The 14,929-nt window shown below is 46.9% G+C and overlaps 1 protein-coding gene across 4 annotated transcripts in view; it reads left to right on the top strand.

Annotated features, from left to right (window-relative positions):
• Positions 1–14,701, top strand: part of SKIC3 (SKI3 subunit of superkiller complex) — a 1,026,707-nt gene extending 1,012,006 nt beyond the window's left edge. For all 4 annotated transcript variants that reach the window (XM_069225585.1, XM_069225575.1, XM_069225607.1 and 1 more), the window contains exon 41: positions 13,412–14,701. In XM_069225585.1, the coding sequence (XP_069081686.1) occupies positions 13,412–13,489 (78 nt within the window). In that variant the 3' untranslated portion in view covers positions 13,490–14,701. The remainder of the gene's footprint in view (positions 1–13,411) is intronic.
• Positions 14,702–14,929: the final 228 nt, after the last annotated feature.

Here is a 14,929-nt window from a genome sequence, read left to right as displayed (position 1 = left end):
GATGCCCCCTGAATACCATCCCGACTTCTAGTGTGGGGCTGACCAGTTTCTGCCAGCCTGCCACAAACAGACGAGTTGCTGACCACATCGGGAGAGTGCCTTTGTCACTCTGTGGCCAGGAACAAAGACTGCACTGGGTGGAGGTGCTTCACACCTCTCCCTGCAGGAACTGTAAGACCTGGCGGTGAGCCTCAAGGCTCACCCCCTTTGTTACAGCACCCCAGGGCATCCCAGCTAGTGGAGATGCCCGCCCCTCCAGCCACTGCCCCCACTTTTGGCGGCAAGTCTGGAGGAGATAATGAGAAAAACAAGGAGGAGTCACCCACCAGTCAGGACAGCCCCTAAGGTTCCCTGTGCTGAGGTGACCCCTGCCTTTAGAAATCCTCCATCTTAGTTTTGGAGGATTCCCCCAATAGGATTAGGAATTTGCCCCTCTCCCCACAGGGAGGAGGCACAAAGAGGCTGTAGCAACCCTCCAGGACAGTAGCCATTGGCTACTGCCCTCCCAGACCTAAACACCCCCCTAAATTTAGTATTTAGGGGCTCACCAGAACCCAGTAAATCAGATTCCTGCAACCTGAACTAAAGAAGGACTGCTGCCCTATAAGCCTGCAGAGACGACGGAAGACGACAACTGCTTTGGCCCCAGCCCTGTCGGCCTGTCTCCTGAGTCGAAAACCTGCAACCGGCGACGCATTCAACAGGGACCAGCGACCTCTGAAGCCTCAGAGGACTGCCCTGACCCCAGGACCAAGAAACTCCAGTGAGCAGCAGCTCTGCTCAACAACCTGCAACAAACTTGCAACTTTTCTACAACTTTAAAGATCTCATTCTTCCCTCCTAAAGCGTGAGACTTCACACTCTGCACCTGACGCCCCCGGCTCGAGATCCAGAGAACTAACACCACAGGGAGGACTCCCCGGCGACTGCAACCCAGTGAGTAGCCCAAGATGACCCCCCTGGACCCCCACAGCGACGGCTGCAGAGAGAATCCAGAGACACCCCCTGACCGCGACTGCCTGTAACAAGGGACCCGACGCCTGGAACAAGCACTGCACCCGCAGCCCCCAGGACCTGAAGGAACCTCACCTCAGTGCAAGAGTGACCCCCAGGCGACCCTCTGTCTAGCCCAGGTGGTGACTGTCCTGAGAAGCCCCCCACCCCCCGTGCCTGCCTGCACCGCTAGAGTGACCCCTGGTCCTTCCATTGTTTCCCATCTAAAACCCAATACCTACTTTGCACACTGCACCCGGCCGCCCCTGTGCCACTGAGGGTGTGTTTTGTGTACCTACTTGTGTCCCCCCCCAAGTGCTCTACAAAACCCCCCTGGTCCGCCCCCCAAGGACACGTGTACTTACCTGCTGGCAGATTGGAACCAGAGCACCCCTGTTCTCCATAGGCGCCGATGTGTTTTGGGCACCTCTTTGACCTCTGCACCTGACCGGCGCTGATCTGCTGGTGTGGTAACTTTGGGGTTGCCTTGAACCCTCAACGGTGGGCTGCCTATGCCCAGGAACTGATACCTGTAAGTGTTTTACTTACCTCACAATCTAACCATTACTTACGTCCCCCAGGAACTGTTGATTTTTGCACTGTCCACTTTTAAAATAGCTTATTTTCATTTTAACAAAGACTGTATATGATATTGCTTTAATTCAAAGTTCCTAACTTACCTGTGAGGAGTACCTTGCATTTTATGTATTTACTTCAAATCTTGAACTTGTGGTTCTAAAAATAAACTAAGAAAATATATTTTTCTATATAAAAACCTATTGGCCTGGAGTAAGTCTTTGAGTGTGTGTTTCTCATTTATTGCCTGTGTGTGTACAACAAATGCTTAACAATACCCTCTGATAAGCCTACTGCTCGACCACACTACCACAAAATAGAGCATTAGAATTATCTAATTTTGCCACTATCTTACCTCCAAGGGGAACCCTTGGACTCTGTGCACACTATTTCTTACTTTGAAATAGTATATACAGAGCCAACTTCCTACAGGTCACTACCTATGTCCAGCTATAAAATGCTAAATCCTAACATAGGCATGTTTGGTATCAAACATATTGGAATCATACCCCAATGCTTTTGCAAGCATTAGTTGTATATTTCCATGCACTCTGGGGGCTTCTTAGAGGAGCCCCAGTATTGCCATTGCAGCTTTTTGAGGTTTTCCAGGCAGCCCCAGCTGCTGCCACCTCTCAGACAGGTTTCTGCCTTCCTGTTGCTTGAGCAGCTCAAGCCCAGGAAGACAGAACAAAGGATTTCCTTTGGGAGAGGGTTGTTACACCCTCTCCCTTTGGAAATAGGTGTTACAGGCTTGGGAGGTGTGGCCTCCCCAAGCCACTGGAAATGCTTTGAAGGGCACATTTGGTGCCCTCCTTGCATAATCCAGTCTACACTGGTTCAGGGACCCCCAGTCCCTGCTCTGGCGCGAAGCTGGACAAAGGAAAGGGGAGTGACCACTCCCCTGTCCCTCACCACCCATGGGGTGGTGCTCAGAGCTCCTCCAGAAGGTCCCTGGGTTTTGCCTTCTTGGATTCTACGTTGGCAGGGAGCTCTGGGAGCTTCTGAGTGGCCAGTGCCAGCAGGTGACGTCAGGGCCCTCCCCTGATAGGTGCTTATCTGTTTAGTTGACCAATCCCCCTTTCAGGGCTCTTCAGGGGGTCTCTTGGGTGGTTCTTCAGATTCGAATTGCAAGACTCCAGCAGGAAACCTCTGCATCCTTTACTTCACCTTCTCACCAAAGTAACTACAGCTGGACTCTCCAGGAACTCTACAAACTACAACAAAGAAGCATTGACGACTTCTGCAACATTGTATCTTCAGCTCCTGCTTCAGCAGGCACCTCTCTGCATTGACGACCGGAGTCGTGGATCCAGCATCGCCGGTGGTGGACTGAAGTGTTCCTGATGGTCCTGACGTCCTACTGTCCAACTTTGGTGGAGGTAAGAGCTTGTCTCCCCACATAAGAGAGTACCCCCGTGCACCGCGTGTTTTGCGGTTGCCAATGCTTGTTGGCATCCTTCCATGAAGTTCTTTGTGTACCGTGAAGCCCCGGCCCCCACCATTCTATCCAGCGACGCACAGATTCCTTAGTCCTTTTCCAGCGGTGTGGGATCCTTTGTTTTAGTGCTGTGTGGACCTCTTTTTGCACCTTATTTGTCCCCGTGCTGTGGGACTCCTGTGTGCGCTGCCTGGTCTTCTGTGGGCTCTCCGAGTTGCTGAGAGCCTCCTCTGACTCCTCCTTCTGGGTAGAGTCCACTAGGTCCCTCCTGGTCCCATGCAGCGCCATTCTCCGCTAACTGTGAGCTTTGCGTGTGCCAAGGCTTGTTAGCGGAATCCAGCGACACAAACTAGACTGCAATCTTCCATCCGGCGTGGGACATCATCTGCATCAACCAGGAACCTGCATCCGTCTTCTTGGGTGCAGTACTGACTGTTGTTCTTCACCGGTGGTGGTTCTTTTGCACCTTCATCTGGGCTAGCAGGGTCTCTTGTTCTCCCTGGACTCTTCTTGGACTTGTTCCCTTTTTTGCACAGATCTTCAGGTCCAGGAATCCACTGTTGGTGTCTCTTCTCTCTTCTGGTTCTTGCATTATCTTCTTTATCATGTTTTTGTGTTTTTCCTAGGAAAGTTACTGTGATTTCCTCCTGCTTTCCTGGGCTCTGGGGTAGGTTCTGTTACTTACCTTTGGTGTTTTCTAATAATCCCAGCGCCCCTCTACACACTACACTTGCTGAGGTGGGAATCCAACATTCGCGTTCCACTTTCTTAGTATATGGTTTGTGTTCCCCCTAGGCTAATTTCTAACTATTGTGATTGTCACTATTTGAACTGTGTTCTGTTTTTACACCTGATTTTGCATACTAGTGTATATAATTTGTGTATTACTTACCTCCTAAGGGAGTATAGTTTTTATGGTATTTTTGGCATTTGTTTCACCAAAATAAAGTACCTTTATTTTTGTAACACTGAGTATTTTCTTTCATGTGTGTATTGCATGAGCTTTGCATTTCTCCTAGATACGTCTTGGCTGCTCAGCTACAGCTACCCCTAGAGAGCCTGGCTTCTAGACACTGCGTACATTTCACTAATAAGGGATAACTGGACCTGATATAAGGTGTAAGTACCATAGGTACCCACCACAAACAGCCCAGCCTTCTACAGGGTGTCAAAGGCCTTTTGACAGCCCATTGTCCAGTTCACTTTCTTGGACATCTTCTTGGAGGTAAGTTCCGTGAGCTGTGATACAGTGGTGCCATATCCCTTCACGAACTCCTATAGAACCCAGTCAAGCTAAGGAATGCCCTGACTTGAGTGTGGGTGCTTGCTTCCCAGTCCAGAATGATCTGGATCTTGGGTTTTTGTGGTTGAACTTAGCCTCCACCTATTAGGTGTCCCAAGTATGCAACCGTGCCTTGCCCTATCTGGTACTTGCTTGCCTTGATAGCGAGGCCTGCACTGCACGTTTCAGAGCCTCCAGGATCTTCCCCAGGTGGATCAGGTGATGCTGCCAGGTCAAGCTAAAGACAGCAGTATCATCAAGATATACTGCAGATATATAGCCAGGGCTATCTTTACCAGCCTTTTAGAAGATGGCAGGGGCATTGTTTAATCCAGAAGGCAGAAGAATAAACTGATAATGCCCATCATGAGTGGGGAATTCTGTGTTCTCTTTTGCTCCCGGGGTCAGACCTATCTACCAGTACCCTTATGTGAGATCAAAAGTACTGAGCTGTATGGCTACCCATTTTGTCAGCCCTAGGAATTGGGTTTGCATCTGTTTTGGTCCCAGCATTAAGGCCTCTATAGTCCACACAAAACTTAATTTCCTACTTTCCACCAGGGGAATGAGGCATGGAGAATAAGACAAGTAGGCTGGCCCAGGGGTTCTCAGAGTGCTCAATGACTCCCAATTCCAGCTTCTTGCTTACTACAGCTTTGATGTTATTTGACAAGATCAGACGGTCTGTAGATTTTTGACAGGTAAGCTGTCCCCAGTGTCCACAGCATGTGTACACCAGGTAGTCTGACCAGGGATCAAGAAGAAGAGCTCTGCATATTGATGCAAGACTCACTCTCAGCTTCCTGTCCCTCATCATTGACCATAAGAGTAGTCATCTCAGCTCTGTCATGATAGGGTTTAAGACGATTGATATGAATGATCCTTTAGGGATTCCTGCAAGAGTCAAAGTCCACCAAGTAGGTGACTTCCCCTTTTCTTTCTTGGTTAGGGTAGGGTCCACTCCATTTGCCCTGGGTGGCCCTAGGAGCCACAAACTCCAAATCCCAAACCTTTTCCCCTGGTTGGAACTCCACTAGTGCAACCTTTTGGACATTCCAGGGTTTCTGGAGCTCTTGGCTGGCCTGGAGGTTTTTGGATGCTTTCTTCATGTGCTCAGCCATTCAAGAGTGAAGGCCCAGTATGCAGTCCGCAGTATCGTGCTTAGGTTCTCTGAGAGGTCTCTCTCATCCCTCCATCACAAGACAAAGTGGTCATCTCACAGTATGCCCAAACAGAAGTTTAATGGGGGAAAAGCTACTCCTTTCTGTGGTACTTCCCTGTAAGCAAAAAGCAGGCATGGAAGTAAGACATCCCATCGCCTTCTGAGTTTTTCAGGGAGTACACCAATGATATCTTTCAATGTCTTGTTGACTCTTTCAACAAGGCCATCCGTTTGTCGGTGATATGGGATAGTGAACGTGTAGGTCACATCACACTCATTCCGCATGTGTTTCAGGTAGCCAGACATGAATTTTGTACCTCTGTCTGACACCACTTCATTGGTAAAGGTTACTCTGGTAAAGATACCAGTGAGGGCCCCACCTACTGCAGGGACAGTAGTAGTCCTCAGGGGAATTTCCTCAGGTATCTTGGTTGCATGATCCACTAAAGTCAGTATAAATCGGTTTCCTGATGCTGTTGGAGGTTCTAGGAGACCAACAATGTCAATCCCTACCTTCCCAAAGTCAGACTCAACCACTGGAAGTGGAATTAAGGGGGCCTTTTGGTGGCCACCTGTCTTGCCACTGGCTTGACAGGTGGCACAGGAGTTACAAAACTCCTTCACCTTCTGGGACATACCTGGCCAGTAGAAGTGGTTCACTAACCTCCTTCAAGTTTTACCCTGGCCAACATGCCCACCTAGGGGGATATCATGGGCCATAGCGAGGAGAAACTCTAAATTGCTGGGACACTTCCGCTCGCTAGTAACACCAGGTTTGTGGGTCTCTGGCCTCAGTGTAAAGGAGTCCCTCCTCCCAATAGGTCCTGTGGGGTCCAATGATTTCTCCCTTTTCCTGATCAGCAATTTGCTGCCTCAGGCCTTCAAGAGTGGGACATATCCTCTGCCCCTAGCACAGAGCACAGATCTTCCCTCCAGGGTTCCCCTGGGCACAAGAGCTCTGCTGTATAAGGCCCAAGTTCCTGAGGCTCAGTTCCCTCTGGAACTGGCTAGTCTTCTTCTTGTAGGAGAGGGTATCTGATCTAGTATCTGTCCAGAAGCTGGTTTCCCAGTCTGCTTGCCTTTCTTCTTGGTAGGTTGGGCCATTATTCCAGGCTCCAACTCTACTTTTCACGCTTAGTTTTGCCCTGTGCTCTTGTTTTCACACACACACACCCCTTTAGATATACCCACCATAGCTGCATGGATCTTTCCTTTGGCCTCAGCCCATGCTGACTCCAGATCATTGCCTAGCAAATACTGTACAGGAATTGCAGGAGATACCACCACCTTCTTTTCGCCAGTAACCCTGCCCCATTCTAAGGATACCATCGCCATGGGATGTTTCTTAGCCTGATTATTGGCATTGAGGACTGTGTACGTCTCGCCAGTTGAGTATTGGTCTGAGGACACCAGTTGCTCAGTCACTGTGATGACACTGGCACAGGTGTCTCTCAGGGCTTCAACTCTAACCCCATTGATATGTGGCTGATGTCTGTATATTTCCAAATTACTGGGCCAGACAGGCAGGGCTGCTATATCCACCCCACCCTGTGAAACTAGAGTTGCCTCAGTGGGCTCACTGACATGGGCAGAGCCCATGTGGAATCCCATCAGGAGACTTATCACTAAATTTACTGCAAGTGCACTAAAGGCACTTTTTGTGGGGACAGGTAGGGTCTTCAGTTTGGTGTCCAAGAGCCTTACAGTCGTGACACCAAGACTTTTTGGAATTCCAGTTGTACCCACCCTTGCATTGGAAAGTGTCTCGAGGCCCACCCTCCTGAGCAGGTTTTTGGGGGTCTTTAGAAGGCTTTGTTTTTGTCTTTGTTCTGGTTACTATATTTTCCTGGGGGGGGGGGGAAGGGCTTTTTAGCCTCCTTGGTGGGGTCTCCCCCACCAGTGGTAGTTCTGGTGACCCAGTGGTCTGCCTTCTTCCTCAACTCTTGAGGAGATCATCAACCTAGGTCTACCAGGTACTGATGTAACTTCTTTTGAACACAAATAATCAACAGATGCTCTTCCATAATTAAATTATAAAGCCCATCATAATCATGCACATTGTTACCTCTTAATAAGCCTCCTAGTGTATTTGTTGAAAAGTCTACAAAATCGACCCAGGACCAACTCTGGGGTTTTCGAGTCTTCCTAAACCTAATTCTGTACTCTTCAGTGGTGAGCCTGAATCCCTCCATCAGGGTGCTCTTCATGAGTTCATTGGACCCATCATCTGCCTCATTCGGCATCAGGAGTCTATCCCTGGACTTCCCTGAGAACAGATCTCAAAGTACAGAGTCCCTGTATTTCTTGTTAACCTCTTTGGTGATACAGGCCCTCTCGAAGGCCATGAACTACTTGGTGATATCAGCACCTTCCTTCTATTTGGGAGCAATCTCTTTAGGAATTGTAGAGTCAGCAGTGCCTACTTTGTCCCTATGTATTAGCTGCTGTCACCTTTCATGGGTGCTAGACCCATCTCTTACCTTTCCCTTTCTATGGCCAGTATCCTGTGCTCAAGGGCTATTTACTAGGCCAATATTTCCAGTTGTGCCTCTTCTTGAGAGACTTCATTGTTCTGCCTTTGGATACCTGATCTACCCTTGCTAGCAGCAGGTGCCCTGGTCACCTTGATTTGGCTGCTGGATGCAGTTGCCTCTCTTTCAAGGAGGGGAAGCTCTAGGTCTTCCTCCTCACTCACTCCACCCAGGTTCTCAGGGTCTGTGGTCTCATCCAAAGGATGGGCCAGCTCATACTCTGCCAACAGCTGCTGAAGCTTTGTACTGGTAGGGTTTGAACCTGTTTTGATTTTGTACCCTATATAGAGGATCCTCAGCTGGTGGGGCAGCTGCAGGAAGTAGGGTGAGGTCGAGCTCCTTAGCCAGAAACTCAGAGGTACTCATTTTTGCATTAAAGTTGGGACCTTTTTGGAGCAAGAAAAAAATCTTGACACAAGTCCCAACTCCAGTATTCTTTTCAATTCTACAACTACAGGGATTTAACCAAGGCCCTAACAGTTACTTTAAAAAAATTATTTTAAAAAACCAATTGGAAAAATGCAATTTTAACTAAAAACAATTTGGGATTTACTTGTATACTCACTTATTGACAAAAGTGGTATCAACAAACGCAAAGTCTAAGACCCCACCGCTGATCCACCAATGTAGGAAGCTGGCTCTCTATATGGTGCACCATAAAGAAGCACTCCATGCAGAAAGTCCAGTGGATCCCCAATGAGTTGACCGAGGCAACAGTAGATAGCACTAACGCTCTCTTTTGTGCTAGTTTGGGCGAGCAGTTAGGCTTATCAGAGGGTTGTGCTAAGCATTTGTGGTTCTCACAGAGCCCATAAATGAGACACACTCTCAAAGAATAAACCAGAGACCAATTTAGAAAAATAACACTTCTTTTTATATATATTTTAAATCCAAGAATTTTGCAAATGAGTATGTACTGATTTTGTGTTTAAAAGTTACAGGTAAGTAAAGAGTTCAGACCTGTGCACCTTTACACACAATGCAATTCTATGGGGAGAAAAGTCAACAGTGCCTAAACGTAAGTATAGTTGGTTTTGGGGGTTCATCTTCGGGAATCAGAGATGTAGGGACCCAGGGTCCAAAGTACAACCAGCTGTTCGTCTGGAGCTCCCTGACTTCCACTGGGAGCGGGGTGCTGGTGCAGTTGTAGCTGGGCATGCTACGAAGAAAGAGGGGCACCTAAAAAACAGGCTGCACAGGGTCACTTGGAGGCATGTCTGAGAGCTCCAAAACGGGGGCTTCGGTCGCAAGGGACCTTAGAGCAAGGGGGCATAGCCCGTTCTTCGGGACCCGGGCCAGACTGCTCAGGTGCAGAGTAGATAGGGTGGTTGGACTCTGTGCGCAAAAGTGCTCCAAGCAGTCAGGGTCCACCAGCTGGTAGGGGCAAAATCAGGACAGCTGGGCCACTTACAAGTTAGGTCTTAGTGGTGCTGACGTCCCTCGACGGCTGGTTGGACCTGGTGCATTGAGAATCTCGACTGGACTCCCACTGTTGATGCTTGGTGCAGGGCATCCATACCCCGGGAAATAGTGCTGCACGGCTGTGGTGGGGGGTGGGGTGGGACAGTCCTGGTCCTCCAGAGCACAGGTACGTCCTCTTGGTCGTATGCAGCATAGGTCGGGCCGGGGAGCTGTAAGGCAGTGGACTGGACTTAGCTCTTTGGTGGCTGCAGGGAAGTAGCTCCTCTACTCCAAGGGAGAATGGCGGTGGTTCTGTAGTGCTGGCAGGCTACCCAAGGCTTGGTAGTTCTCAAGCTTGCAGGACGAGTCACTCTGTCACAATTATCGAGAGAGGTGCAGGCAGGCAGGGTTTCAGCCCAAAATGTCCATAGCTCTTCTGTTGTTCTCGCCAGGCAGTGGATCTTCTTTGTTCTTCTCTTGATCCATCAAATATGAGTGCTTGGGTTCATGGGTGCAACCTAAATACTCAATTTAGTGGCTTTACAGAGTGTGACAGGCAGCAGCCAATGGGTTTCCTACATTTAAGGTGACTACACCCTTTATATGACCACTTTCGTTAAGAATTGTGTGTCTCCCTGACTCTAGAATACTAATTCCATCCAAAACAAGATGGAGGAATTTAAAAAGTGGTGTCCACAATAGCTGGTCCACTTTAGGGTTGGGAGTGGCATGAGGTGGGTCTACCTCCTAATCTTACACATTTTTCGTCCTGTTTTGCCACCAAAAACTGGGGACAGGACAGGGTGTTGGTCAGCTTCGTCATCTGGAGACACCTGGGTCGCATTACATAGGCGGTTTGGCATTTGGAGCTTCCCATCCTGGAATGTCCATCCTGCCTTGAAGAGGTGATAACACCTCTGCCCAGGGCAGGCCTTTGTTCCTGGCCTGGCTCTCACCTCAGGAGCTCAGGTTTTCAGGGGGCATGTCTAAGGTGCACTCTGAGTGCATGTATTATTAAATCAGTCACTGGATTCAGTGAGGGTTTTATTAACACAAGCTGTTTGATACCAAACATCCCTGGTTTCAGTTAAGCCATCATGTAGCAGGGGAGCTCGTAATCACCAGAGTCCAGCACTCTGCAAATATTCATGAGGCCAATCTGAAGACATTTACTGGACACTGGTGATTACAAGTTACCCAGCTACATGATACCATCACTGAATTACTGGTGTTTGGTATCAAACACCTTGTCTTAATTAATTCATACTGATGCCAGTATCAGATTTATTACGACATGCACCCAAAGGGCACCTTAGAGGTGCCGCCTGAAAACCTACTAATCCCTTAGTGTGTTGGCTGACTGGTATCAACCAGCTTGCCACCACAGATTAGTTTCTGGCCCCTTGCTGGTTAATCCACGCTCTCAGGGTCCAGAAACAATTGCTGCTTGGAGGAAGGTGATCACACATGCTCCAGCAGGATGACTAGCAATTTAGCAGATCAGAACCAGCAGCTTCAAAGCCTCTACTGCCTTTGATATGTCTGCTTCCCCCCAGACCTGGGGAACTCCAACCCCTGGCCTGAGGCCCATTTGGCACCAGAGCAGGTGGAAACTTAGATAGTCAGAAGGCGTGTCACACTTACAGGCTAGGCACAACCTAAGGTGGACCACCTGAAGTGGACAGTAGAGGAAGAGTTTCAACATCTTGGTTTTGGTGAAACTAGAAAATTCTGGGTTAAGTTTATGCCCACTCCCAACAGGTAGTGGTCATACAGTGGGTGTAGTCAGCCCAGGGGTAAGTAGTCCATTGGCTAATACCCTACACTCCCCTTAAAGCCCCTAAATTGAGTATTTAGGGGACCCCTTGACACCAGATTGACAGATATGTCTACCTGGGAACAAAAGAAGCACAAAGAAGAGCAGTCACTGCAAGAACTGAGGACTTTCCCTGAATTTGTCGCCAAGACCCGCCTTGCTGCTAGTACCTCTAGAGTTGCAACGACCCAGCTCATCCAAAAGCTGAGCACCCTCCTGAGTCCTTGGAGGAGTGCCTAGCCCTTTGACCACAACTTAGCATCACCCTTGGGACGGAGGAGTCAACCGTCTGCATCTGCAGGCACCAACCACACTTGCCTGGATCATTGTTTTGCTGGCCATCAGGCCCACTGAGGGAGCATCTCACCAGGATTCACAGAGGTTAACCCTGTCTCTCCAGCAGATTTCGAGACACTAGACCCTCCAGGAGGCCCCTGCACCAATACCCTAGTTAACAGAGCATTTGCCGCTACCAAGGTGTGTTGAGTGTTCAGCCTGGACACCACCACCACCACCACAAAAGCCGAACTGCTGGCGAGGGACTTCAAGACCGACGAGGCCTACACCAAGAGTGGCCCTGCTGTCTTGGTTTCGTTCCCTCTCCAGGTCAACCCAAGAACCGTGAGAGCCTCCAATGCAAGTGGCCAGCCAGTCCAGCCCCTCTGCACCCGAGCCCCACAGCCCATGTCTACGACTTCTGGCTGTGTCCCCTTAGCCTAGGAATCCCCACGAGCCAAGCTCCCCTTTCAGGTCCAGCAGAATTGCCACCAAGTCCCGCCTTGCAGCCTCTGTCCATTTGCCAGGTCCCTTTAATATTTACCTCTGTAGTGCTAGGCTGCCAATGCGTTCACTCTACACCTCTACACCTGTACACACCAGGGCACGTAAACCTGAACTGCTGGTGAATCTTTGGATCTTGTCACCCAAGCACCTTAAGTCTTGAGGGCCCCTTAGATAAACACTTGCACGTATATGTATGCATTACATGTATTTTCCTCCCATAGGTTAACCTTGTTCGAGCCTGATGCCTCAAATCTGACTGTTCTATTCTGCTGTTTTTCATAACATAAAAGTACTTACCTGATCTTCATGATCTTGGTGTCCAGAAATATATAAAAATCTCTCTTATTTGTATTAACGAGTTTTGGATTTCTCCTTGAGTGTGTGTATCATTTATTGACTGTGTGTGCAACAAATGCTTAACATTCCCCTCTGATAAGCCGAAGCTGCTTGACCACACTACCACAAATAGAACACTTGGGATTATTAAAGTAAGCCCTATAAGCCAAATAGGGGTCATCTCGACTTTTTGCATGGTCTACCCTTACATTGGTACACTACATAAAAATCCAGCTTCCTACACACTATATATAGCAAGTCCATTTAGAAGCCAAGTTGCGTAGCAATTATTTCTTAAAATTACTTGTACCTGCATCCATGGATCTCAGCTGTTTCCGCTGTTCTTTTTCTACCTCACCCCTCGTTGGCACAGTTGGAAAGTGATTTTTTTTCCTGGTTTCCAGTGCAGGTTGGTTTCTGGAGCAATGTCAGACTCTACTTTTAATCTGGCATCTGGACCTGCCCTTGGAGATAAACAGCCATACCTTCACAAGAAGGAACCTTTGTCAGCGTTGGCTAGAAGACCAGCTGTTGACAAAGGGTGCTTCATAACACTTGCCTCTAGATCAAGATAAAAACTATATGACCTAAAGTCCCTCTGGCAATGTTGCAAAATAAACAGGGTTGAACAAGGAGCAAAGATAATGTGTGCATCTTCACTAGAGACCAGAAATTGAAACATAATGCTCTGTATTGATGTTGCATATTCATATAAAATTTGCTTCCGGCTGTTCCTTTACATTTAGATATCCCATTTTGCTGATACCTAGGTGGAGAAAAATTTCTTATGATTTTTTTCTAAACTGATGATCATTTTATAACTGTAACTTTGTATATGTCCTGTAGAATACCAAACTGCTGATAAATTATAGAAATGTTAGTATAATTTGAAACTTGGATGGTTAAAAGTCATGACAGGGACGATACTTTTGGTTTAACATGACTTTTAAAATGAGTGAAATAAGAATAGGACCATAATCTAAGACAAACATATGGCACCAAGTAAAAAGCAAGCAAAACTAAACCGTATTTGCATTTGATCGTATTATTCAGCTACTGCTATAAAACTAACACATTTGTTTTTGTACTGTAGGTTCTTATAGAAAATGTTAAAGCTAATGGAGATGTTAAAGTCCTGGAACTTCATGAAAAATTGTCAGCAGCTTCATAACAATTATCAATATCCGTAAGAGAAGAATCAGATGGATTTGCCAGTATCTGCGTCCAGTACTATTTTGAGAAGCCTGTTGCCTATTGTTTTAAAAATATATAGTTCCTTCATAATTATCCATATTGAAGCATTTGCTTGCCTCCAGGGTTGTGTTTATGATGCAGGACACAGTATGTTTGAATTATCTTCCATCTGTAACCTTCTATCTGTAACCTGTCTTTGTTTTTCATTTAGAATAACATATACACAGTGTTTTATTTTACATGGGTATTATTACAATACAGTCTCTCTGGTTACCTTTACTAGAGTAATTAGACCAGTGTGTGGTGAACACCATGGTTACATTGCTTGCTTCGCAGTGGCTGCATATGCCTAGCTAAACTCCCATTTTCTTGACCTTGTATATTACTATTCTGTTAAGACGTAGTTTGTGTACACTGGTTTATATTTTGCCCAAGGCTGTTAATTATGGCAACATTGCAGCAATTGTTCAGGAGAGACATGCATTGTGTAATCATACATTCTCCTTCAGAGTAAAGCAATCCATTTCCCCAATAGATTCTGTATTCATAGAGTCCATGTATCTTGAATTTCTGGACACTTGGACTACCCAGAACATGTTTTCAACATTTACATGACCATGGACCGTCTGGGATACCCATTTTTCCCTTTACCATCTTTATAGGCAGTGCCCTATGCCTGTCTGTGGATTCCCACAAGGCCCATCTTACAGTGCCACTTTGCCATCATCAATCTGTTTAACCTGATTATAAGGGGCTATAGACAAATGTTGGCATTTGCAAAGGAGATATTCACAATGAGGATATGCTAATCACCTTCAAACTAACCATGTTTTTATTGGATAGATAGAACTTTGCAGATCTACCGCTGCTCTAGCTCTGCCATAATTACAGTTATCATAACCCCGGTGGTAGGGACAGTTATACTTACCCATCTGTGTTTCCAGTGGCATCAGGGGATGACTAGATATCTGCATTATGGTGATCTTGAGAGGCAGTAACTACCATAGAGACAACACATCCATCAAATATGATTCATGTTTACAACCTACATATTAGCTTCAGATATGATGAAAACCAAATATTAGTTCTCTGCAATTTCAATAATGGTCTCAAGGTTAATCATGGCTACGTTTGATTGGTAAAAATGTCAGCACTTAAAACATAAAATAAAGATACTACAAAAATGTTACTGTGCATGTGATGATATATTGTTATTCAAAAAAGTGTGCGCTGAGAATATTTTGTACACATTCAGTTTAGGTTTTAAATGGCATAGGATAATCAGAGAATATTAAATGTAATTTGCTAACTTACATTGTACAATTTAGAGTTATTTGTCTTCAGGAGTTGATAACAGATAAGCCAGGGGTGTACTGAATAATGCAGTAGGTAATGTACTCTGCTATAAAACTGCCAA

The sequence above is a fragment of the Pleurodeles waltl genome, chromosome 1_1 (genome assembly GCF_031143425.1).
Source record: "Pleurodeles waltl isolate 20211129_DDA chromosome 1_1, aPleWal1.hap1.20221129, whole genome shotgun sequence".
NCBI classification, from domain to species: domain Eukaryota; kingdom Metazoa; phylum Chordata; class Amphibia; order Caudata; family Salamandridae; genus Pleurodeles; species Pleurodeles waltl.
The sequence above is the reverse complement of the archived record's forward strand: the minus strand, read 5'-3'. Positions and strand labels throughout refer to the sequence as shown.